Genomic DNA, 26,921 nt, shown 5'->3' on the forward strand with positions numbered 1-26,921 from the left:
GAAAACCTATTGAACAAGTGATAAGATTTCAAAACTTGTAATTTAATTAGAAGATGTGCTACATCAAAGCAGTTATCTAAAAAAATTGTGATGTTTATATGACCTTGTGAACAAAACTTTATTTTTTCTAGCGGTGTCAGCTTCATCAGCTGTAGCTTTGCAGAAAATACATGAAGACAGTGCATATCTAGTGACCCATATTATTTTTTTATTATGACCCTTTTTGGTTGTATACATTCCCACACGTAGTACACACCTCTGGGAATTTCCCAGAAGGCTTTTTCAGGAAAAACATCAAGGTCACAAAAGTTGAACAAAATTCCTAAGCAAAAATCTTGAAGCAATATGGAAAACAGTAATAGATCTGAAATGGTTGCATCCACTAGGAGTTCCAGCATTACCCAGTAATGCAGTTCCACTGCATTAAGAATCACTTTTTTTTTTTTCTTAATCATATTACAAATTTGAAAATTATCTAGCCTGACACCGTTTTTTTTTAGTGGTTTAGATTATTGATGAATAATGAAGAAGATTACTTTAAGAAACACTTAAGGGGGTCGGAGCAGTTTTAATAGCTTGAGTGAAACAAAACACCAAACAGGATGTCTTGGTCCCCTTTGAACTTGAGGCATCACATGGACATGAAGCTACTGAATTCCCTGATTAGTTATGTGGTGCCAGACTCCCAGTGGCACTTAATGAAGATAAGTTTTTAGGTAGTGCTTTTTAAAAAGGACGGGAAATTAAATCTGCCTGACCAAACTTAGTACTTTATCACAGACATAGTAAAGTTGAGTAATGGAAAAAAGGAGAGGAGAGGAGAGGAGAGGAGAGGAGAGGAGAGGAGAGGAGAGGAGAGGAGAGGAGAGGAAAAAGGAAGGAAAGGAAAAAAGAAAGGAAAAAGGAAATGAGAAGAGATTATAATATCACTGAATTACTGAAAGTACCCTCTGTTTTAGTTCCAGATGGATGGCTAATACTACTTACTATGTTTGAAGACTGATCTGTGCAGGCTTCACTTTTGGAGCATGTTCCTAGAGATTCAGTTTTCATATGCTTCAATTTTGATCTTTATAGTAAACAATATTTCCTCTCTTCCAAATGTCTCCTTTTTGAATTGGCATAGACCTTTGTGGTAATCTAAAAGAAAGGGCTTGAGAGCAGCAAATACTTGTATGATGAAGGAGGACAAGGGCCTGTATTTCAGCATGGGAAATTYCAGGTGTAAAGACGGTGAGGTGTTAGACATCCTAGCTGGAGCTGTTCTTTTGACTGGATGACCTAACATTTAAAACTCTTGGACAAATGACCAAATCATTTTTTTTTCCTGGGGTACTTAGAAGCTGCCATGGTAAATGCATATCTGTTTGAAAGTTAGAACTAGTTAAAATGGATCTAAGACTTTTAGCCTGTTATTAGCAGAGAACTGCCAGTATACTCAAGGGAATAGAACAGTGGAATAAAAATGTGGTAGGGGAAAAGTGAGCTAAGTACTGAGAGGAGCTTAAAAGAGCTGATGATGTGTTTCTTAGCCAAAGAAAGCAAGGTGCAAAGTGAGTAGATAGGATAACAAATATTTTGAGTCAGAAGGAGAAGTGTAGTCTAAGGAATTATTACTGGGAGTAATGGAACAAATTTGGCATAGAAATCCCTTCTCTGCATATAATTATTTTCAAAGTTTATGAATCTGGAAATATTCTACAAGGTATTCATAAGTGACTGGACTTTAAAGATAAAAGGATTATTACTATGACAAGCTAATATGCCTTGTTCTGTGTTAGGAGGGGTAGAACCACCATAATTTCTACATCATTTCCATAATTTCTATATAAAAATACCTCTACTACTTTAAGAGCTATGAATGATTATTATAAATATATTATACTGTATTATATAGAATTATTAGATATAAATTATTTTAGATACAATTTGCATGTAATTATATAATTAATATAGCAATACTATATGAGTGTGCTACTATTATAACTTGCTTAAATTAAAAAAAAAATAAAGAATTTAAAGGTAGATATCTGCAACTTACAAAATATCAAGAAAAAAGAAAAATAGTAATTTTTATTTAGGTATTAAAAGAGGAATATACTGGTTAATCTCAATGCAATTCAAGACTACTTCTGTATATATCTGAAGAGCTTCTCACTGAAGATACTGTATTCATGATGCCAAAGAACAGATGAAAGTAAACAGTAAAAAGTAAAGAAAGCAAAATGTTGGTCACGTAAGATTCTAATGATCCTATAACTTTGCACTAATCTATGAGCAAGCTCTAATACAGGAGGACTTTCACCTCAGATGCAGTACCCTCACTATGTCGCTGTTAGGAGTAATAGAAGGGAGGAAGCGGATGGGTATGAGATGGTGAAGGCAAGGGAAGAGATACCATAAATGAGGAGGTTCCCTGTAAATTCCTGGATGTGCAGCTATTAACCTGCCTGCAATACTTCAGACAAGCTCCATAGGTCAGTCMCTGCTTCTCCAGCCACCTCGGCTATCATAACTGCCCTGTGCATATGCTTCTGTGCTTGCACATTGGTACTCTATACATGTATGTATTTGGACTGGTGGTGAAGAATTATATTTTTTATAAAAATTCTGCTTCAAACATCTGGACACTTTTATGCCTTGGTCTGACTTGACATTACTTTCAATGAGTTTTGAAAGTAGGCTGTGGATAAAACCGGTCTCAGCAGCGTGTGACATCAGTACCTCTAGACGATACTAGGCACTAAAATTTTCCGGAGAATGCAAGTACCCAGGGAGAAAAGCAGTATAAAGCCAGTTGTGGTGTTTTTCTTGCTGCTTGCAGACCAGGCATCTTATTTAGTCTTTGAGTTGAAAGAGAGGGAGAGCAGTAGGAAAATCTGGCCACAGAACAAATGAATGCGGCATTGGCTTGTATTCCTTATGACACACTGGACAAAAAATGAACAATGGCAGTTGCTGCTTTCACGTGCAGCTTTGCAAAATGCTGTTGTTGTGTAAAGGACCAAGGACACTGCTGCCGGTTCAGACGCAGGACGGGGAGGCCAGCAAGCACCGGCAGAATAAAGCAGTACTTACGTGCAGGCCCTGTTTACTTGGAATATTTACTGTTTTCATTCAGAAGCTTCAGTTTACTGTACCACTGTGTATTTTCTGCTTTTTCTGCTTCCAAAAAAATTCCTACAAACTCATTTTGCTACTGAATGAAATTAGAAAGCTCTATTAAGAGACTGAGAGGGAAAAAAAGGAGAAAAGAAAGGTCAGCATAGAAGAAATGGGTTAGATGAATAAAGGTGTGTCAGAGCAAAGCTTCTTGTGAAAGATTATTGAGAATAAAAGTTTTTTTAAGCAAACATAAAAAACAATACATAAATCAAGAGCACAAAAGCTATGTTTTATGAYTTTTTTTTGCTTCTGTTTAATTTCTTTATATCTTTTTTGCCATTGTTAAAAAAGCAGCCAAAACTTCAAAGGAAAGCTGCATGTGTTCTAAATCAGGACTTCAGTGCTGATGTATGACAGCACAAAAATTAAAACTAAATAAATGTGCTGTCTAAACTCCCATATTTCTCAAAAACTGCTTTAGAGGCTTTAAAAAATCAGAATTATTGCTTGATCTTACTTTACCAACCCAAATGTTTTCACCAGAGTAAATGACAAACTATTATATTAAAAAGAGAAAAAGAAAGAAAAAGAATGTCTGAATATGTCTGAACACCTGTATCTGGCTGCCTTACAGTCTTGTCCGACATGCAAGGAGGAAAATGAAACTTTGTAATGATTTGTCTGATAGTGAATATGGACTGTATAAATTCTCAGCTTATCCACAGTTTTCTGGAAGGCTCTGTGACAGTCAGGATAAATTGATGAAAATAAAGGCGATATGTCTGTGAAGGAAAAAATAACACTCCTCATTCATCAGATAAGGTTGGTTGAAGAATAGACTGATTCTCATGAAAACTGCAAATTTTTCATTATTTTCTTTTCAAAATATGAACTTTGTAACAGGTCAAATTACAATTCTATTTTATTTTACTCTCGTTGGACCTGATCTTGCTATTTTCTTAAGTGAAATGGCATGTCTGACTTTAAAGATGTCTGGCCAGAATAAACCAGTTAAATCTGCCTGCAAAAAATTGCCTGACTGGGGCCTTTGTGGCGTCCCTTTTCCTCTGGCATTTACTTTTACAATGGCCATTTGCTGTTCTTCTACTAAGTCATCTTGATTTGTATTGACTCATTTGCTTTACCAGGTTGCAAAAGGGGTAAGTGGTCCAGGTAAATAGGAATGCAAGTGCTGGTCTTTCCAGTAAACATTTCTTTCACTTTTAAAACTCATTCATTCCATCCCTGCTCTTGTCACTTGTTATTTCCTGTTGAGAAATATTCACCGCTTCCAATTCATGTTCTCATTAATGTTGAGGAGGGCTTTTCTTTTCGAAGATTCCCAAATATTTGTGTAATCAAGAGGACTGGCTATTTGCTACACATCACTTTATCTTAATTATTACCTTTTATATTGCACACAAAGTTTCAGCTACACATTAAGAGAACAGATACTAAAAGATGTCGCTTTTGGGGCTTTAATATAAAATTTAAAATCACTGGCAAGMAGTCAAAGTAAGCAGTTTGCAGACAAACTCTAAGCCGAACATAACATTTGGCAAATGTTGGTAGATATATTCCCAAACAATTTTATGAACATGGAGCAGGGCTGCACTATGTAAATAATTTATCTGTAACGAATACTTCAAACAATTCTAATGATATATAAAAGATTAGCTATACTTACCTGAAACTTAAGTGCAGGAAGAATTTCCCAATGAATTTGAGATCTTCTGGGCTCTCCTAAAAGGTCTTAACACYATCCTAACTTTAAACTCCAGACCTGGGTGTCTGAATTAGAAGTACATGGTCAGTGGAGCTCCCACAGGCTGACTCAGCATACTAGAGTTCTCCAAATGTGGCTGACCAAAAAAGCTGTCAAGTTAAGTGAGATTTGAAGAATATCTCAGGGTTAATTGCAGATTTTGGGATATTTAGTATGTGCTAAACTTGCCTCTCCCACATATGGACTTCAGAGTTTGCCAAGATTCYTCTTGGAGCTGGATATTTTGAGATTTTTAATGTGCACTACTAATGTGGATAATATATTTTTATTTTTGGTAAATTGTCTAGTAAAAACTTTAACATTTTTAGTCAAGCAAARGGATTTGTTGTAGTTTCAATATAAATGTCACCTAGAACACACTTTTAGAAGTGGTATGTGGTACTGAATTTTCTAAAATGTGACTCAAATTTTTGTTTAAAGAAAAAGGACGTACCTAAAGTTTAAGATCTTAGGTWGTAAGAGGGAGCATGAATAGCAACCTTTTTATATATGTTGCCTGTGTTGTCTCTTCTGCCTTTTTCCTAGAGAAGATCTTAAAACTTTATTTGTGACAGTCTCTTGATGACCTACAAGGAAATACCCTCAGGCTGGCAAAGTGTCATTACTTTTTCCTGTTATATTCTSTGTTATCCAATGAACTGCTAAAAATTATTTATCTTTTCCTAATTTMATTCCTAATTAAGATATAATATGAAAATAAATAAATTAACTTTTTGAATCTGGATCTGAAAGTAGCATCGATAGAGACTGTTTCCAAAATAAGTTTACCAGTTTGGCGCAAAYCTTCATCCAGCTGTAGGATGAATGGATTGTTCAATTTAAGCTCAGCTGAAATTGTTTACACATTCTTTCTTTGAAACAGTAAATCTAGAAATTGCATATAAAAACTGTGCACAAAGGAACATTATTTGGGTTGTAAGGTCAATTGCTCTGAAGTTAGGCCAAGTGAGATTTATGTTTGCTTGCACAACCTTTATTCGGACTCCTTTTGCATATTTTTTATGATAGAATGGTTAATTACATGAACATCTACTATTCTGGACCTTTACTTTCCTCAGGATAGAGAGGGTAAGTTTAAAGTTGCAACTATAAACTGGTACCTCAAAGTATTTGCCTACAATCTTAAAAAATAAATATTGCACTGCATTTTTTCTGTATTCTGCTGTTTCTGTTATCCTCTTTTCTATAACGAAATGTAAGCTAAAACAGTACAAGCTCCATTCTTAAGAGCTGATATAAAAATGACACTGCAAAACTCTACATTTTTTGTTTCTTCAATCATAATTTCAAATTAGATAAAATTTTAAAAAAATTAATAAAACATTTTTCTAATTTCCCCATAGTAAAATCAACCAGCAAGCCAAATTCTTTGTCATTTATACATTGCAACTAGTCACAACGAGCCACAGCAGAAATTTAGGCAGAGCCCTGATCCAAATATTAAATCATATGCAGTGTATAGTAATCCAATAGAACTGATAATAGTCAAATGGAGCCAAATTTCTCTTGAGCATTTCCAGATACAATAAGGATCTAGAAARGCCCCATGCAGCACATGCAAGAAGTAAAACCATGTGCCCCTGATCTTAGAGGATCACATAGACCATTCCCCCTGTTCTGGGGGCAACTGAAAAAGAGCAATATGAGCAAAAAGTCATGTCTTTTTATGTCCCGGGCTCCTTGCTGCCACACAAACCTGCTTGTTGGATCTCACACCTTTTAAATAAGGCAACATATAGGTCTTGTTCTGAATTGTATAGATTTTAGCATTAAATAAGTGTGTATTATTAATAGCTACCATCACTAGAAGTCATCTTTAATTTGGAAATCAGTTCTTTACCTATGTGCAAGCACTTGTGCTCAGTAGTGTTTTCTACTCTCATCTGAGCACTAGGGCCTTGCAGTGTTACAAGAAATACAGCCAGTTTCACTACTTGAGTTCTCAGTAGGTGAAACAGGAAAGGAAAACAAATGTTTTTTGCTGGTAATCATTGTTCCCTCCAGGAACTGTGAGCTGTTCCAGGTTAGGCTACGTATGCGCTGGAGCTGGCTGCTGTTGGAAGCAGCCTCAGACTGAGTCAGGTGTGACATAAAGGGCGGTGGAAGTCTTGCTTTCCGCTTCCTTTAAAGATTAACAAACGTAGAAAAGTAGTTTGAGTTTACGATGGCCCGCTAAAATAAAGCATCGTGTGGGAAGACACAGAAGTAGCTTAAAGCTTAGAAACAGCAACAGCTACTGATTCTTTGAGTCCAAATGGATTCAGGAAACTGTTATGTGTTAACTGTAATATCTCTATTCTGACTGATAAAATACAGATCTCCAAAAATGTATTTGGATTTTACGTGAATTTCATTCACAATTTCTAAACTTATTCTATTGTGGTTAAAGAAACAGACATATCTGCCTTTACTTTACCAGATTTTGCCCACAGTTCCAGAGGTACAAAGCCATTGTAGCTGTGAGATTAATCCAGATTTTATTTCTATCTCTATGATAGAGTCATAGTATGTCTGAATAAATGGCATATGACGTGATTGCTTGCAGGAGACCAGCTTGTTATCAGATACCTGCATATTTAAATATTCCCTTATTTATGAGTGTTGTCACTAACACTTTTGCCTATACATGCAAACTTGTCACCTCAAACACACGGTGCTTTCAACTCAATACCAGCTGCCTATTTAGACCTTGGACAAGTTGGTAAGCATTCACTGATGTGTCCAGAGTTCACTGTGGGCAAACTTAAATTGTTTCTATGTTAATATAGCTATAGAACCGTYTCACAGTTCATTTGTGTGCAAAGGACACAAAAATATATCCCCATAGAAGAATTAAGAGATGTTCTGTATTTTTTTGCAGAAATAGGAGCATAAGCCTTCTCTGCTCTCTGTATGTTCTAACCATCACGATGGTCATAGGAAAATCTAATTCCTTGACACTGCTTAGGTTCATATTCACATTCATTTTTGTTCTTGTTCATTGACTCAGGCATTCAGGCATTCAGGCATTTCCCTTACATGTCTATGCTTTAAAAGCAGATGCAGACTTAGTTTTATCTTATTTAGTCTTATTCGCCGACCCATCACACATTTATGCTTTTCCCATTTCTCCCATGTCTCATCTTGTGTTTTCTTTCTTCTTCTTTCTCTTTCTTGTGTAATTAATACTAATTGATTAATTATTTTATCATAGTGGCCAGCTCTAAAATTTAGACAAGGACAGTGGGAGGATCCTAGAATTTTGGTTTATGAATGTTTGTTTTGAAATAGAGATCAATGAAACCAGTGGTTTTGTCAAAACTGAGAATGACAGAGAAGTGCCTCCTTCTCTGTGAGGGTGACTGCATGTTCTGATACGGAGCTGTTCTGAATTTGATACTTTTCCTTGTTGAGCTTCTCTGTTTATCTGCAGCGAGACAGTTAAAAGCTTTTGTTGTCAAAAGTTTGTAAGTGGATTTACTATTATGTTTGCATAATTTTTGTCCAGGCTTTCAGCTGCTGTGGCTCTTCAGCTTTGTCAGAAGGAAGAACAAATGCAATCCTGATGTTGTAGTTCAGTATATTTGCTAAGTTTGCTAAGCTGCTGGAGCCACTAGGGAGCTTTGAGCTTCGCTCTGACAGCAGGTTCTTTTACTTCCACTTGTTAAGACTCTGCAGGGAGAAACAGTAGCTATCCTGGTAGTAGATTTTCAGTGTCTCCATTTAGAAAAGCCAATATATTGCTTTTCCTTTAAAAATAAATTGCTGATATTACTCAAGAAACAGTATCCTCACAGAGTGACTGACTGATTTTCGCTTGATTTTGAACTTCCCACTTTTAGGGAGAGTGATTAAGATGGCTGTGGTAATGCAGCTGCAACAACATCTGGAGTCCTCAAGTTACCTTGACACTACTTAGCTGGGTGTAGGCCTGAGTGTAGCACAGAAATTTCATTGTTTGTCTTGATGTTTCTATTGCTGGAGGGAGATTACTGATTGTTTTAGGTCTGCCAGCTGCCTTTGATACTGCTTTCATGCTATGGTGACGGGAGAGATAGTGACCATTAATATCTACAGATCCTAAAAGTCAAGTAATTCCTGAGTGACTCTGCTCCTTGCTCTGAGAAAATCCAGAAAGTAGTACTGCATAACTGCTCAGCCGTCTGAAAGCATTTTTCACTCAAGCCTTTTGAGGATGCAATTTCATTCTTATTTCATCATTTGAAAAGGTGGAAACCCACTGCGTGAAGAATTTCAGGAGACTTTCTGGAGCATCCATTCTCAAGTGGCAGTAAATGGATCACCATTTGGCCACAGGAGCTCACAGAATGGATTGATCATTCTGAGAAATGAGCATTTCAGAAGACTGGAAGGACAGGAAAGGGATATCCTAAGGAAAGATTTTATTCTTATATGTGTATTCAGGGAGAAAGTTTTCTGGAGAACTAAGAGGCCACTCCTACTTGGAGCCATCTAAATCTTGCCCTAATGTTTACAGAGTTAAAAAAAAAATGTTACTCTTAAGTTTTAAAAATCTTACATAGCTGTGATGAGGATAAGTTGTAAATTTAATTTTTGGAAACAGCAAGTAAAAATATTTTCAACCATGTTTACTTGATTGTGACTCAGAGTAAAGTGATATCACACCTGCCTTCATTTGAGGTCTGTGTAGTTCTGTGCTCCCAGCAGCTTATGAATCTCACAGGCTCTATTGTATAATAACATGTGTGACGAGGTTCTGACATGACTTCTCCGTCTGGGAGGGAGGCTATGTAGAGCCACTTATGTCATTCAAATGGTAGCCACACTTTCTTTTACTCTGTGGGGGTTTTACCCACCTTTTCAAGCATCTGTGTGTCCCGTTACTAGTATGAAGAGGCACAAAGAGCCTGTTGGATGGACTGAAATCATACCCTGTATTCTTACACACTTTTGTAACAGAAGATTATAATAGAAAGTTGTTCAATGTATTTTACTAGGAAACTGCAATTAATCAGAAGACTATAAAGGGTCAAACCTAAACCTAGTTTCAGTACTGTTTCCTTTAGTGAGTTTTACACATTACCTTTTCAATAAGTGGTGACAGGCAGTGCATTTCTGGGTGATTATAGCGTGTGCCAGATGGGGTTAATGGGCACAAGGCCAGGGGGAATGTGAGTAACTATTTGAGATGTACAGTAATCCTTTTAAAATGCACTGCCTTATTCTCTCCTGATACTATAAAATGATGTTTATTAAACAATATGATCCAAATTCTGAGAGGCACGAGGCCTCTGATACTTATACTGAGTTCACTAGGAGACTTGATACTAAATTGGTTAGGAAATCCAGTATTTACCTCAACTCCATCCATGTACAAGAACCCATCCCTAATATGCCCATTGTGCCTGTGTCCCTAGTCTTAGAATGATGAACGAGCCACATCTGGAGGCCAGGTCTTTAGATAATTGTATATGCTGATTATCACTGGCTAAGGAACTAACCTTTAATTTAATGTGATTTGTTGCTGTGACAGGGTTAATAAATGACAAAGTGAGAGCCTTAATTCATAGACTCCAAGAAACTGTATATGTTGGAAAGATCATTCAGTCTATGCAGCTTTTCTTGGCAGAATTTTGTAGACCATCTTCAGAAAATGGCAGTTAGTTCTCAGCTTCTGAGTGACGGGCTTTAAATTAGATCCTTTATGTTAGTCTCTTGGGTTGATTCAAAATTGACTTACTTGGCTTTTCCTCAATTAAAAAACATAAAGCTAGATCTTCTATCAGATTGTTTTCAGTCATAACTTAGTGTCCATATTTCAGCTATACTGATTTATAACAGCAGAAACTCCATGTATTTAAAAAATGTCGGGTTGATTTTATAGGCAGTAGCATTATAATAACATTTTCCAAACTTAATCAAGGTGTCTGATTTAATTGGATAACCAATATTAGTATCTGATTTTCATTCCAATGTGGATTAGAAACAAATTCCTCATATTTTRATTTTTTTGTTGGATGTCTTGTTTTCTAGCCAACTCTTTACTGAGTCTGGACTTAGATTTGGAGATATAATCATCTGTAAATTGCAGCAGTATATGTATRTATTGTATATCAGTTTAAATCAGATAACCTGATCAGATTTAGAAGAACCTATCATGCTATCAGTGCTACAAATTGCACTCTCAGCTTGGCAAATTTCACAGTATGGATGGATTTTAAGCTGATATATATCAGGCTGATGAAGGTACCCCCACAGAATGCCTTTTGAGGGATTTTAAATCTCTTTTCAAAACAACGTCCCCCTGCCATATGCCACAGAGAACACCCCCTCAAGAAAAAACAACAGCTTGGTTTGGAAGAGAGATCTGAATCTGAGTTTCTGACATGCCATTGGGTTTTTTGCAGTTCTACCTTTTCCCTCTAAGTTTCTTCGTTCTGATGCTGAATAGCTACATGTTCCCCCAAAAAATCTTCAAAAAAATCTGTGGAATGGATAATCTTGCTCCCTCTCTAGATTTACTTGGTAGAGGATTTGCTCAATAAGAAGCAAAATTAAGAAAAAAAAAAGAAAAAAAGAAAGAGGAGGAAGGCAGGACAGTGGAGAAGTTATTACTTGAGCTAGGTGTGACGTATTGGAGAGGTGAAGAAAAGGTAAGGAAAATGAGAAGAAAGACATGGAGCAAATAGGTTGTAAGGACAAAGCTATAAATGTCCAGTCAAAACCATTTCCAGTTCTGAAAACATCCAAAGACTCTTGTTTTGTCTCTTGCAGCTGAAATCTATTGTAGACATTTTCTTTCTGAGCCCATGAGAGAGCGTTATAACAGCTCTAAATGCATAACCCTCATTTTGTGCACTGCCACTACCTTTGCCAGATGATGCAAAATCCCTTTTAAYTGATAATATAAAATACAAAAGAAAATTTTTTATAGCATGAATATAGAATGAACAGTTTTGAGGAAATTTCTTCCTTCCTGTGTTTTCTCTGATGAACGTCTTATCAGATGGCCAGCCTGCTATTATGTGGTGGAGGTCTACRGGTTTCCCTTTCCTGGAGGACTATACAAATGTGATCAGTTATGGGATCCACTTGCCTAGAAATCTTTAGAGAGTTGAAGATGTCCAAATACCCTTTTAAGCACTGGCAGGATGGTCTCTCCCTCTCTATCTGCTCCTTCCTCCCAGGACGTATCGAGTGAGGCAGGTTTGCATTGTYTAGTTTTCAGGAAGGCATCTTGTGTACCCTTGAGTACATGTACTTAACGGAGATTTAATAAGTTATGGTCAGCGTAGCAGCTAAAGAGCAGTTAATTATGAAAAACATATTACTGTAGAACTAATAGGCAAGCAATAAAAACATCTATTACATAAATTGTTAATCTGTAAAAAATGTGTTTCTGAGACCATTGGTATTTATTTAACGTACAATTACTGTCTAATTTAATCTAAATTAAATACCTGCTTGAGACATGTAATTTAAAGTGTTACTGAGCTTCCATCTATGGTATTAAAAGCAAGAAATCAGCAGCTAATGCCTAGAGGCTAGATATTTTCCTTTTAAATTCAGGTACTTTAATGCTAACATTCATAACTTCTGCTGTTTGGAAAACGTTTTCCGTAATGTATTTGGCATTGAAATCTCTCCTTCCCCCTCACTCAGGGACAGATCCTGCCAACTAAGTCAAACCTCAGACTTAATCTAAATGAAGTACTGACTGAATAAAAGGTGTTGAATTAAGACCTGAGAATATAACATGTTTTCTTATGATAGAACACAAGCTCTGCAAAATATTCTGGCTCCAGCCAGTGCTGGAAGAGTAAATTATCATTTGACTCCTGTATGGACATATTTATTTAGGACACATAGCCTGATGACTCAGGAAGTTATGTAAAAACTGACCCAGTTAATTTTAGATGCTATTGTTGGAAGAATATCAATGAAAATTAATCAAATAGTCACGAAGGAACCACAGGGAAGGAGAGCAGAACACTGGTGGGTAGACTTTTGGCAGTGATCACTGCAACAGCTTTAATGAGAGGAAAACACATTCTTAAATAAATTAGAGAGTAATGACATGATTAAATGGTAAATAATAGTTAAATACATGCTTGGAGGTCCAGGACAGAGACCGTGGAGTTTTTGTGTTTAGAATGTATTCTTCTCAGACTGCTCTGAATAGCCAGAGGAGCTCACCAGAACCTTGCCTGTAATTTAGGGTCGGATTGTAGCTTTTAAGATGCTAAGCTGGAAGAGCTATCGGGGCCCCACTGCAGCAGAAGCCTCACTGAGACTTTCTCCAAAGCTTCACCATCCTTTCATTTGTTGACGTGTCCTTCTCCTTCCACCAGCCACCTCCCCTGTGTGAGACKGCTCTGCTAAGCCTGCCATTGCCCAGAGAGTGACTGTACGGCAGACATCTGTTCTCCTTATGTGCAGCGGGGAAAGGAAAGGGGTCTGTCTTCTTCTGAAGAAGGTTTAGTCCCCATTAACTGGGATTTTGCACATTCACTGAAGAGCAAATCAAGCTGCATATATTATGCTATAAGCAGACCAGGCGTGTTGCAAGGTTTGTTTGGAGTGTTCCCTTTCCATACAGTTCCTTGTCCTGTCTACTGAGAAAAAGATGAAAAAAAAAATTTTTTACAAGGAATCTTCATTCTCAAATGTTTCCTTCTCAGAATGAGAGACTATATGCACAAATACTGACTTAGCTTTATCTCATCTAGCCATAGTACAAAATAAAATTGTGTAATGAATCCATTGGAGACGAACTGATGCRGTTCAAACATTTTTTTTACCTTCTCTCTATTTCAGGTTGTCAGAGTAATGATACCTCAGGAACAAAAATTAAAAGATGGAATGCTTTAGTGCTCTCTTTTTATAGTCTTAGATATTTTTTCTTGTTTTAAGTCCAGCATCTTTAGTTGAATGAGGCAGTTGGAAGACTCTCCTACATCACGCTTTGCTGTTTGGCAGAACTAGAAGGAGCACATGTGGAGGCTGTCTGCTGCAAAAGCAAAAAAAAAAAAAAAAAATTTTGAACTTTTACTATTATGCCGAGCCATCAAACAGTCCACTAAAAGCTGCCTTATTTGAGTAGGTGGTAATTCAAGTGATCAGCACATTGTATCCTTTAACAATAGTCTGGCAGCTTTCTCATTAGTATAATGTAGTATTAGTTTTCTCTCTTGCTGCCTTCTCATATATTTCTAGTATAAGGCTGAATACTCTGTGAATAGTATTGGAGGAGGGAAAAGGGTGCAAATAAAGAATATATAAAATGTTTTCATTTTAAAAGTTTATATATTCACTGCAAAAATCATCAGATAATAACTTCCATRATGTATATTTCTCCAATATATAACAAAATAAGACAAAAGTTTAAGTTATACACTAGAAAATATAATTTATAGTTTGCAATCCATGACAAAACAGTTTAGGTATGCTACTCTAGGTTTATAAGTACATGCCTGTTCGTGTGTTGTTTGTATGCAATATACTACTTAAATGATTGAGTTGCAGTTTGTAACTCAGATTCRAACATTACCTTCTATCACAATTATTCGCATCCAGGAGCATGGATGCCAAACGAACAGCAATTTTTAGAAATGTGTCTCTTGGAAAATTTTTTCAGGTTAGTAAATAGTAAATCAGGAAGAAAATATGCAGTAGTAGTACTCAAATGCTACAGTAGATTGGCTGCTTTAGGGTTTTTTTGTTAGTACTTAAAAAGTAGCAATATTTTTTAAATGACCTTTTGCTTTTTGTTCTTCCATATACAGTGTACACAATTGTAGGTTTTCAAAAAGAGCTTACTGCATTTTCTGCTTTTCATATTTGAGCAGGGTCTTATAATCATTTCAGTTATAATCTGGTCTTCTTTTCTGCTTAGAGGTGCAGTTGTATACCCACTGTTTTTCATCAGCAAAATGTGAAGGAATTAGCAAATAGGATTTTCAAAACTACTTAGTAGCATTTTAGTGCTGTTCCTTGTGTAAATTGAACATTTATCATTGTCTTCACTAGGATCATAGCAAGCCAATATTAAGTGCTTTTGCAAATTCCACCCTGGATGTCTAAATACTGGATCTGTGAAGGAAACAGGTACTTTTAACATTTAAATTACTAAAATTATGTCTGAAAATAATTGTTGGCACAAAACCATACTCACAGTTTCCTGGCACACAACATAAGCCTAATTTTTTAAAATTGTGCTGCTTCTCTGAAGTACAAATTCACTGAGACAGCACATTTGCAATAACATTTGATAAATACCCCAGAATGTCTAATCTTTTTTCACCTATTGACTGAAATAGTTGGATTTTTAAATGCTATTTCATTTTTTAATGGCATGTGAATTTTGTATCCATCCTCTTGGACACAAATCGTTGCGGATTCTACCTGGGCTATTTCAAGACCTGAGTAATAGGTGTCTTTTATTGAGGCAGAGACTCAGATTCTAAAAGGACCGAAGGCATTTGCAGTAGTAAACTGCTGTCTCAGAAAAGAGWATGGCAATTTAAGGCTGGACTGAAAATCAAGTATTCATGTTTTAGCATGACTTTTCTTTTATACTTGAACTTTTTCTGTTTTTATAAAATGTCATTAACCTATAAATCTTATGCACCACAGAAAAAGCATACAGTTTCAGAATATAGTAAATCCAAACTAAAATAGTCTTTTAAAGCCAGCATCACAGCTGGCACCTTTGTTGTCCATTGCAGCAGAAGAGCCAAGAACTGCTGCTGAAATCTGAAGATTCATGTAAGTTGGCAGATRGAGAATTCAAAATACTTGTCCAGCTCCTTTCTCACGTTAGAGTTGGTCGGGAGCATCACATCTTATATCAGGGGAGATGACTGATTCTTTTCATGGTTCTTGTTACTATTTACTTCTTGTTTTTCTTAATTATTTGGCATGAACTACAGCCCATCTTAAAACCATTACTTGAATGGGATTCCTTTCTTCCCATTTTGTTACTTCTGCACTCCAGGGGATTTCCTCGAGGAGACTAATATCTTTCTTAGGTTGCTGCAGTGACGTGGGATCCAAGTTTCTTTGTTAAGAATTTCCTTAACTCATTCAGTCAAAGGCAACATTGGTTCTGTTAGCTAAAGTAAATTCCTCCCCTTCTAGCAAGTCACCTTTGCTATCTTKGGGTAATTACATTGAAGAAAAGACCTCATCATGTTTGTTTACTTGGCAACACTTTATCTTGTTACCAGGATCTCTGTTGGAAAAGATGCTTTCTGTATGGATAAATCACRCTTTCTCATTGCGTGGTTTCTGACTTAGCTGGGAATGATTATGATAACGTTGATACTAGGAATACCATTAGGAAAGCAGGAAGATAATCTAACTTTGTAATGATGTCTATMAGTTATACTGTGTATGGTTGCCTAAAAGAAGAAAAAGCATTGAGAGAGTCTTTAAATTTATTGCGCACATGCCCCCCAAATTGAAGTGTGGCTACAACAGCRTTTGTGGCCAAGCAATATTTTCAAAATGTGCAGGGGAAATACTGTAGAACTTTCTTCTCTTAACAGAAGCTGTTTAATGTGAGGATAATGGTGTCTTAAAAGTGCTTCTGGGCTTTTCACAGACCTGAAGGGTGAGTTGCAGAGTTTGTGGATGTGGGAAGTCTGTGCCTATTCATTCTTCTTCTTTTCCTTTAAAATCTGTATGCACAACTCACTCTATGCTGCTGGCACTCTCTTCTTGTGGATCTGAAGATCACATGTGTAACGTGCAGACAGAAATAAATCCTGTAGGTAAAAGAAAGTAGAAATTGGCTAAGGATCAAAGGTTATCCCCATTCCACTCCTTCCTTCACTTTTATTATCCTGTCTAAATTTGGTCTTTTGTAGAGAGGTCCATGAGGAAAGGTTGTGCTTAAATGAGAGATTTAAGATTTTATTTGTTTTTCAATCCTGTATGTAATTTGAACCACAGTGTAGTTTGCTAGAATCAAAACTGCAGTTCTTAGATGGTCCAGAAGATTGTGGAATGGCATAAGGAAATAATATTTTACCACAAGTKCTCTGTGATCATCTATAGATTAAGTGGCAAATAGATTTTTTTTTCAGAACAGTTAAAAGAAAATTGTATCATTAAGGTCTCTATTCAAAAACAGTTATGTATATGCTTGACAAAGTCCTATCAGCTTAATGGAACTAATTGTGTATTTGTTTGTTTGGAGGGTCAGGGCTTAAGTCTGTGACTAGGAAGGCTTCTCTAGAAAGTATGCTTGTAATTTTAAAAATTTTTAATTTCTGGCAACCTTCTTCACTGGAACATCATAAAAAAATACTGCTTTTCCTCTTTGTATAGAGCCTGAGCTTTAGTAGGTGTCTTCTAAGTGCTTTTTTTAAGGCTCTGAAATGCAGCAAAATGAGTAGTGATGACCAAGAGCAGAACAGCTAGAAGAGCAAACAGAAATGTTAAGAACAAGTTGTGATGAGTACTTAACTTCAACTTACTTCAAAGCTTCACTTATCATTGCTCACTGAAAGGAGATTAATCAAAAACAAGAGCTATCCTAGGAAACTACCATAAAATTTAAAATCTCTCTTCTCTCCAAATGAACATTTTATTCATACAGTTTGTCTGGTCATTAAAAATGAAATAAATTAATTTTACTTGATCATAGATGAAATCTTTATGGTAGTATTTATGTAGTTATATATCACCACAGAAAGCAAAGTATGAACATTTTTAGCCATGATACTGAATAGCTTAGAACACTGTGAGTCAGGATCAAGGGATGCTGGTAGAGTTTTCTGGGAAATTCTGGGCATTTTCAGCCTTTATCAAAACCTTGAATCACAATTATTAATCCAATTATTCATGCTACCTCCAAAAACACTTCAGAATAGAGCTGAGATGTAACATTTTGACTATTTTTCATTCTATRGATGTAAATTAGAATCGAGCCCCAAATACAGAAGATGAAGCAATCTCTGCACAAAAATTCATCACTTACAATGAAAAAAATGAAAAAATATATTTTTAAATTCTATAATATTTTAATTTTAAGTATTATTTGTCATATTGATGATATGATAACTGAGACTTACTCCAGACTCATGTCAGGTATCTCTAAATAACATGGGTGTTTGCTACAATGATGTGCAAGTAGTAAGAGAATCCAGGGTGACAGTAGTTAATGACAGTAAGAAGAGAGAGACAAACTCATATTTCCACTAATCTCCAGCTCTTAGGGATTAGCATGAGGGACATCATTATCTCACATCTGCCTCATACAAAATTCCATATACCTATCTCCAAAGCATCTGGTGTGGGCCACAGTTAGAAACAGGATACTGGACTAAATATATCCCATACTCCCTGKGCAATATTCTTGAGTTTTCTACGTTCTCATGTTGCAGATGTGAAACATACCTGTAATATCTGTTCTGCTTTAATTATTTGCACTACTGTATTTGAATACTAGGTTTTGGTCATCTAACCAAGCAATTGCTGAAGCTAGCGGATGGCCGTGTTGTGTTGGCACTGGAGGGAGGACATGACCTTACTGCCATCTGTGATGCATCTGAAGCCTGTATAAATGCCCTCTTGGGAAATGAGGTAAAATATAAATCATAGAAGGTGGAGAGAATGGGCCAAGTTTGCTGACACTTAATAAACAATAGCAGTAGACTTTTTTTTGTTGGATATAGAAACCATGCCATTTGTACATGTCTTAGAGATGAACAGACCTCAAATAAGCTAAAAGACTATTTTGGTTTAGAAAAATACATCTAAATAAGATGATTATAAGAATGATTTAGTGTTTGCCTAAATTATTCCCAGTTCTGAGCAAGATTTAATATCTTAAAATTGCTTTTGGTGATGTGCTGAATATTAGACTTGACATCAGTGGTCATTGTTGATGTACATATCATCTATCAAGATCAGACTTTTCGCCAGCTAGCATGGAAAAATGAACTTTTGCAAGGCACCTGTTAATGTTAGAGACTGAATGTTGATAYTGAACATTGAAAGGAATATTTTTTGCAGTATTTTGACACTTTCTTCAATTGCCATGTGGAAGAACACATTTCTGAGGCTCTTGAAAGTGAAGAACAATAACAAAAATGTGCCCAAAACATCAAAAACAGTGGACTTTTTTGAGATAAAAATGAAGATTCAAGTTGACCTAGATGTAATTTAAATTGGGTGTCTAGGAGTTGTGAAACACAATATACTATTAAAAAGCTTTTGAGTACGGATCATCACACCAGGTAGTGTGCTAGTGAAAAATCGTTCTGTTGTCCACTGAAAYATTTTTTCTCCCTTAAGTCTCACGAGAATAGTAAACCTGCTGAAGATGTAGACAAAATCAGTTATGCAAAGACAARTGTTTTTAACTATAAACTGTGAATTTATCACAGGTTCTCTTGCCATAATTTTGAGATCTTGCTGTAAAGTGTAATATTACATTACCTCCCTCTCCCCCAGGGAAAATGGCAATAGCTAAATAATATCTCCAATCAAATGTATTAATTAATACCAAATTGCAAGCTAGTGTCCTAGTTCACTTCAAGTTTAAGACTTCATGCCTATGAGACTGATTGTGACATACTATATTTTGCAACGGAAATTGCCTATAACCTATCAAGGATTTTCTGAATGCTCTTGTTAATCTTTGTTTTCCATCTTTATGATCCACCATAAAAAAATTATGCTTGTTTTTATTCATTATACACACAATTAATGGACTAGCAGCTTTCTGTATTTTTTTCATAGGGAACTCTTAAGATTCTCAAATCTTGAGAGTTCTCAGGTGTTCTTAAGGTTCTCAAACTTAGTTGGAAAAAATCAAGGCAATAGAGATGTAATGGAAACATCCTTTCCTCAAACTTGTTTTCGATAGTGGACATGGATAGATGTCACGATCTGTCAGAGACAATTTCCCCCTTTAGCTGCTGAGATTTTAAGCTAGCTCCTCTAGCAAATCTTAGTTTCACTGATTCTTCAGCTGCCACAGAAATTTCTAAGGACTAGGCTAGCGACTTTAATGTTAGAAATGTTACCTTTCCTTCCTTACTTTAAAATTTTCCCCTAACTTTAAGCCATAAAATTTGTATATTCTTAAAATATCATTAAAAGGGGGGGAGGGGAAGCCCATACATACTCTTTTTTTTTTTTTTCTTTTTCTGATTAAGGAAATCTTGATCTTGGCCTGCATGTCAGCCTAGATGCACTTTTACTACAGTCTGTGTAACATGGTTTTACAGACTGTGCTCGCTCTTAAGAACTAGCTGCAGTGTTCAGAAGCTACAGGGACCCTGGCTTAGGGAAAGGAACAAATGGATTTCTTAAAAAGCAGATATTGATGTTTAGAAACTTAGATGGCAAGTAAATAATGTCAAATAGCTCCTCATATTTTCTTTTTGGAAGCAGGTAGGGTTACCTAAAAATTAATAAAAGCCTAATGTGGAGAGAAAGGCAAAGAAAATGATACAGAAGTGAAGACTGCTAGACTTGTTCAAAAGATCTTTCACACTCTACAGAAAAATAGAAACATTCACAAAAAAAATTAAGTTTATTGTGTTTTATCTGCTGTCACCTTTGACAAGCCCTGTAAGGAGTGTATGCTGGCATGCACTTTTGAAATGGCTGCTCAGCTGTGTTGGACCTTTTATTTAGGTGCTGACATATGAATTAAGAAACCTAGCCTGAGGCATATGAAAATCTTAGTGAGTGCACCCTATTGCTCTGTAGATTGGCTTCTGTACCTAGGTGCTGTCATTCACATCCTCCRTCATGATCTTCCTTGACAGGATGCAATAGTTTCTTGAGGCATTGATAGCCCTTCTAAAACCATACTCACAGGGTAAATAAGGTTARTAATATAATATGTCTTCCTCTGTGTAGGTGCCAGACTCCCTTTATTCAGTTAWGGCCATCTGGTGGTGCTACCCATTTATGAAAAAGGCCTTGTTTTGTTTTAACTCTATACCATATCTGGCTATCACTTTTCCTGTCACTGGCTATCTATCACCTCAGAAAAAATACTTAATATGAGAAACAGGAACAAGATATGTATACTGGAATTGAGGCATTATTCCATTTCTTAATAGAGTAACTAGAGCCTAGGAAATTGTATTAGTTTTGAATTTACCTGTTTGCAAAATATAGCAAAGTGAATTCTAGGAGAGACTTTTAATAACTGAGAATGAAGACAAAAGTAAGCATACAACCATTTATAATTCACTTGAAGAAGGACATGATCATTAATAACTTGAAACTTCTTGTGCAGGAAGCRTTATTCTCAAGGGCTCTTACTCACAGCTTTGTCTTGAGGGACATGCATTGTGTGTGCTGGTGCAGAGGAATTTCCAAGAGAAAATATGTGTTGTGGCTGCTAAGAAGAAAAAAAGACTCCAGAGAGGATGCCATTACCAACTATAGCATGAGAAACTGACTTTTGCTTAAGCAAATAAGCAAAGGTGCCACTGAGGAGCAGACACTAATGAGGAAGTCTGATACCTAGTTAGCAGTTGGAAATCCGCACGTGTCCATTGACAGCCATGGATTTATGGCAATCTACACCACATGGCGCATAGTACATACACTGCTTGATTTCAGCACAATATTCGTGAACTTGCACAGCAAACTCCRAGTGTATTCCTGCCAAAGATAGAAAAAAATATGTTCCTTCAAACCACCAGTTATTGTAATTTGAGGATGCATTCTTCTTTGAATGCAATTCTTTACGGGTGATTAATAGGATAATTATAACTTATTACCTGCCCTTCACTTTTACAATTAATRGTAAGCAGTGCAACCTTAGTTTCAAAACATTGGCAACATGAACTTGAGCTTCTAAACGCTGCACATGTAATTGAACTCAAATTAGAGAGGTTGGGAAAGGCCTTTGTAAGGTGCTCTGCAGTTTGTCAGATGTATTTGTTCATGTGCTGAAGATTAGAATTCACAAACATTTTGCAGGGGTTTTTGAAAACTCCTTCTTTTTTTATTGTTGTTCTTGGCCAAGCCCTGTCAATACAGCAATTCACTGCTTCATATGTCTTATTATCAGAATAACATAGAACAAAAAGTGTAATGATAAAACTAGCAGCAACCTCCAATTTTCATGGGGAGCTGATCTGATACAGAGAGGTAACATCAGACTTACAAGTGAGAAATGCTTGCTTTATTTAATTTTTCTCTGAATACAAGATGAAAAACAAATTGRCACCCAAAATAGACATATTTTCCATTTGATTACATGTGCCCTGTAGAAAAGTGATGTTTTTCAAGATAACTTTTTACTCCTTTCCTAATAAATGCAAGTGTACTGAGTAGGAAAAGAATACACTACCAAATTTATCTTCTTTAAATAATTTGAGCATGCTACAGGAAATTCCTGCATGCAGTTGTTGATTTTGAAAGCTAACCAAAATATAGAAATAAAAATAAAAATGTGTCTCTTTCTTGGAAGAGCTCAGAATTTAAATGAGCTATCAGCCCATTCAATGTGTGATGAATGCTTTTGAACTTCTCTACAGAAGTACTTTTGAACAATAATTTGGAAGTTATACATAAATAGAAATGGTATTATAATAACTGCTGTTTTTCTCTKCGGTGGTTATTTTCATAATTGACCCAATACTATTTTCTAAACAGTGGTGCCTAGTGTCTTTTTAGATACCCTAGGGTATCCAGGATATCTGCACAGGACCGGTAGATAAAACACAGAACTCAGAGAGCCCTCGCTTCTTGAGTGGCACRTGGAGGTCAGGCAGGACATTCTATATTATCTGAAATGGCTCGATGTGGTTGTGTTTAGGCAACTGAATCCTTTCATAAACAATGAAAAGAAAAAGGAGTTATAGAGATAAAGGTAAGGATAAATTTTATAATGATAAAATTATTAATTAGAAAGTTTGCGTTAAAAATATAAAAAATAAAAAATTAGARATCTCAGTTTTTGTCATCCATACTTCTATGCACAAGTAGAAAATCTCCATATTGCTTTGAGAAAAAAACTCTTYGACCATTTGGAGAGCTAATTAGGAGCACCCTAGGTTATCTCCTTGGAAGGAAATCTTCCCCAAGAGGTGAGAAGAGATTAAGCAGCTGGATTCCCTTGAAATCCAAAATGAAAACATAGCAATCCTTCTGACAGGTAAAAGGAAGGATGGGCATAAGTTGCTTTAAAATATCCCTATGCATTTTCTTGGCATGATTTTAGAACCTGTCAATTGAATGGGCACCTGTCAAAACAAAGGAAATGCTCGTTTCAGATAATTAAAAAAGAGACTTTACTACTAAACCTTGGCATTTTTGAGATGATGATGTAATTCTGTGCTCAGAATTCAATTCTCTCAGTCACTGCTACAATCTTTAAATGATTTTATTTTTTCSCATCATGGATCATCTGTTTAATTTGAAATATATATTTTAAAACATACATGTATATATATTACTTCATTTTAAAAATCATTAAATGTTAAGTTATTATTAAATGCTATTTCAAGGAGTAGAATTCTCTTCCATGCTTCCAGTATATGAAAATTAGGTTGAATATTCTATCAGATTCTTTGTCATTGAGAATAGAAATTTCGTGCTATTTTGTCCATCCTCGTGGCCTTCAGTGCCGTATAGACTTCCTTTATCACATTCAGTGCCAGGTTGTAGTGAGATAGGTCCTGGTTTCTTTCCTCCACTTTCTTTTTGAAAAGGTACTCTCTGAATTTAAAAAGTCATCAGGGCCAAGCTTTCCTTGAGTTCATTATCCTCARTCTTGTAACTCGCTTCCGATGTAATGGCATTGATTTGGGTGTTCTTGTGTGTCCGGAGAGAATGAGGAAGGATTCCTTCAAGTACAAAATCCTTTGGACTGAAAGCTGGGATTTAGTTCTTCCTTCATTCCGCTCCTTTTGGAGTAGCCAGGGAGGATATTTCCACGAGACACAGAAGTCTGTCTAATATCATGATCCCTCTAATCTGTCTRCAGGTTTGGTAGCATCTCTTAGCTCTACATGATACAGCAGGTCTGCTGTGGTCTGTAACAGGTGATAATTAATTTCAGAGGGGGTCATGCTCTCCACTGCACAGAGGAAAAAACAAAGTTCTGTCCACAGAGTGTTCTGCCTACCACGACCTCCGCAACGAGGGATGCATGTCTGCTTTCTTTACTGTGGCAGCCAAGGCTGAATTTGGTCCTAAGTGCAAAAATATTTTTAAATGACTAAATTTAACCTCTTCTAGTATATACTCTTGTGGCTTGAATTTCAATCTAAAGTAGAATTTGACAAAACATTGTGATTGGTTGGCTCCCAATCATGCTTAAAAACTTATACTGGGCAGTTTGCTTGCAGAGTGTGAAGTATGTACTTCTTTCTTGCAATCTGTTGAGCTGGGATTTAGGAGGGGATGGCAATTTAAGAGGAAAGCTTGCACTCTCCGTCTTTCCTTTCAATGATGACAAGTTGGCATTTTCTCCTTTGTGGAATTCAGCGTGAATCTGGGGCTGCTTGCCAGGTAGGCAGTGAGTCTGCCAAGAGGGCCTGGACTGCGTTAAAAAGAGGTAATTTGCCAGAGCAGGTAAGCATTTCTCTTTCCAAAATGGAAATATTCATATAAGTGAATATATAAGTCTGAGATAAATTTGAAGTTGCATGTTAAGCTTGGTCACAATCTCACATCCTCATTCTTAATCTGATTCCTACAATTTAGTAAATAATTAATATCAAATCAAAATCACCTGTCAAGTGCTGATTGCATAAACATGGAAAATGGGCCCAGAAATAGAAAATTAGATAGGAGGAAAAAAAATAGAGCAGTATGAAATATGTACCAGAATGGTGACATCAGTCTGCAAAATGGRTATGCTAGTCAGGAAGCAGTATGGCCAAGGAGACGGAGAATATTTGGATCCACATCCAAAGCTACATATTTCCAAGGCAAGGCACCCACTGGTTTTCAGGGAATTGTGGGTGCTAATGATCTTTGTGCCTTGGAAATATTGCCTAGTGAAAACTAAGTAGTTTATGTACCCCATTATAACAGTGGATCACCAAAAGACCTGCATAAAGTGTTTAAATATAATTGAAAAAATGCTGAAACTTTGAGAAGTTTGTTAATATAACAACACAGAGGATTTCAGGGATCTTTGACCTTAGTCCTCCATAATCATATTGCTCTGAGCAGAAAAGACAGATCTTTGTGTTGATATACATCTGGCTCAGCATATCTCAGCAAAAAGACTAACATTTCTCTCTGAAGCCTAGGCATCCTTGAGGAACATGGCCTGCCTTCTGTTCTTCATCTGTTTCTGTCAGAATTCTCCATGCTCCTTACTTTACACTTGCAATTGCCTCACTTGTCAGTTATCTCTAGCTGTATCATTCAGTAGTCTTCACTGAAGCTAATCTCTGTGCTTTAAAACACGACAGGGCTAAGGACACTGCAGATATTGCTAGAGCTGATTTTCCATCTTGGTACAGGCTGCTGTAGCTTCAGATCTTCTCTGCACTGCCTTGGCTCATTTCAGACGACCTTCTGCGCATTTGAAAATTCCGTCCTTAATTCTTGCTTCAGACATTTCTTGGTATGGCTCTGGCAGCAGTTGGCTGTCCAAATGATTGTTGCCTATTTACATTGTTTTTCTTATTTGAAAAATGATTGGTGGATGTAATTTCTATTTTCATCCACTACTTTAGGCACAGAAGTCCAATTCAGCAGTATAAAAGTTTTGAAAATGTAACTCTCTGTATCTAGTCCAAACTCTCTCTCCAGTGGTTTGATTATTTCTGTGCTGACTTGAGCTATACTTCTCTGAAAGATTTCTTTCCTGACAATATATTTCCAGTGTTCTTTTCAGCTTCCATTCTGTTAGCCTTGGGGTTTAATAGACTTCATGATCTGATTGCCAGTAAGTGTAGGAGAGAAGGTGATAGTGCCATATATGGCAGGTGTAGAGTAACTTCTTTTGTTCACAGTTGGCTYATATTTTCCAGGCACACCTCTATGGCTATACAGTTGTATCCAAACAGTGGATAGCTGCCAACAGAAATCATTCTCTCTGATACAGACAATCTTATTTCAAAATGTATAGAAATAACTGCAATTAAAGTAAAGCCATTGGCTTTATTTATACAGTGCATTTGTAACAGTACTGCATCTGGGTTGAACAGGGTATGCAACACAATGAACTTACTTCTGGAATCTTATAAGTTGTCCTTGATGTGGAACATGGTCCTACCTGTCTACCACCTGGGATGAGGAAGCAGAACATCTCCAGAGCAGAAGCTAATTTTTGAAAGTTATATGGAAGTGTTATGGAAAAGGAGTCTAGGAAATAATCAAATGTGATTATTTTACACACATCATCTACAGATCTGTTAGTAGMGTTGTCCACGTTTGAAATAATATTTTTTAGGCATCTTATCTTTTTTATTCTTTACTTTAGTGATTCATTGACTATCTTGATTTCTGAAAAAAACTTATGCCATTTCTAAATATTCAGATGATACACAGAGATATTCAAATTTAGCCTCTATGTTAAACAATTTTTTTCTGCACCACTGAATAAAGATGTGTCACTGATACATTAGGAAAAATGAAGGCAACTTTTGGCTCCAGTAATTCATCTCTGAAGAAGAGGTAACAAAAGATCCTGCTTTTAACAGGAAATCTGCTCTAGCTATTTCTACATCACTTGATCCCAGCTTGTTATTTAGTACAAGAGGTTTTTCAGAGGACTGGCAAGGTACTGAAGGAGAAAAGCAAGATACAGCTCTCTAATCTCTGAGTCTGGCAATATCATACTTTGTACAATTATTCCTGCTGTTCAAATCTGGAGGCATTCTGTCCTACTTCAGGGGAGTGCATTGGTCCTCAAGGCCTTAAGAATTAGGAAACTGTCAAAACAGAACTTTAAGCTACTATTTACTTCCTCTTCTGTGTTCCTGCACCACGTATGATCCAACAGGGCTTCAGAATTTTGTCTTCTTCCTGGCCAATTTATAGATCACTTTAAATAGAAAATAATGAAAGAAAAAAACAAGTGCTATTTATCTGCACAACTCAAGGTATGAATTAATAAGCAAAT

General features: G+C 36.3%; 1 protein-coding gene across 1 annotated transcript in view; it reads left to right on the top strand.

Moving 5' to 3' along the window:
- Positions 1-26,921, top strand: part of LOC146591686 (histone deacetylase 4-like) — a 56,174-nt gene that overhangs the window by 11,472 nt on the left and 17,781 nt on the right. The window contains exon 2 of the mRNA XM_085312429.1: positions 18,309-18,442. Coding sequence (XP_085168555.1) covers positions 18,309-18,442 — 134 coding nt within the window. The remainder of the gene's footprint in view (positions 1-18,308; positions 18,443-26,921) is intronic.

The sequence above is a fragment of the Rhea americana genome, unplaced genomic scaffold (genome assembly GCF_003343005.1).
Source record: "Rhea americana isolate MKP2758 unplaced genomic scaffold, rheAme1 scaffold_363, whole genome shotgun sequence".
NCBI classification, from domain to species: domain Eukaryota; kingdom Metazoa; phylum Chordata; class Aves; order Rheiformes; family Rheidae; genus Rhea; species Rhea americana.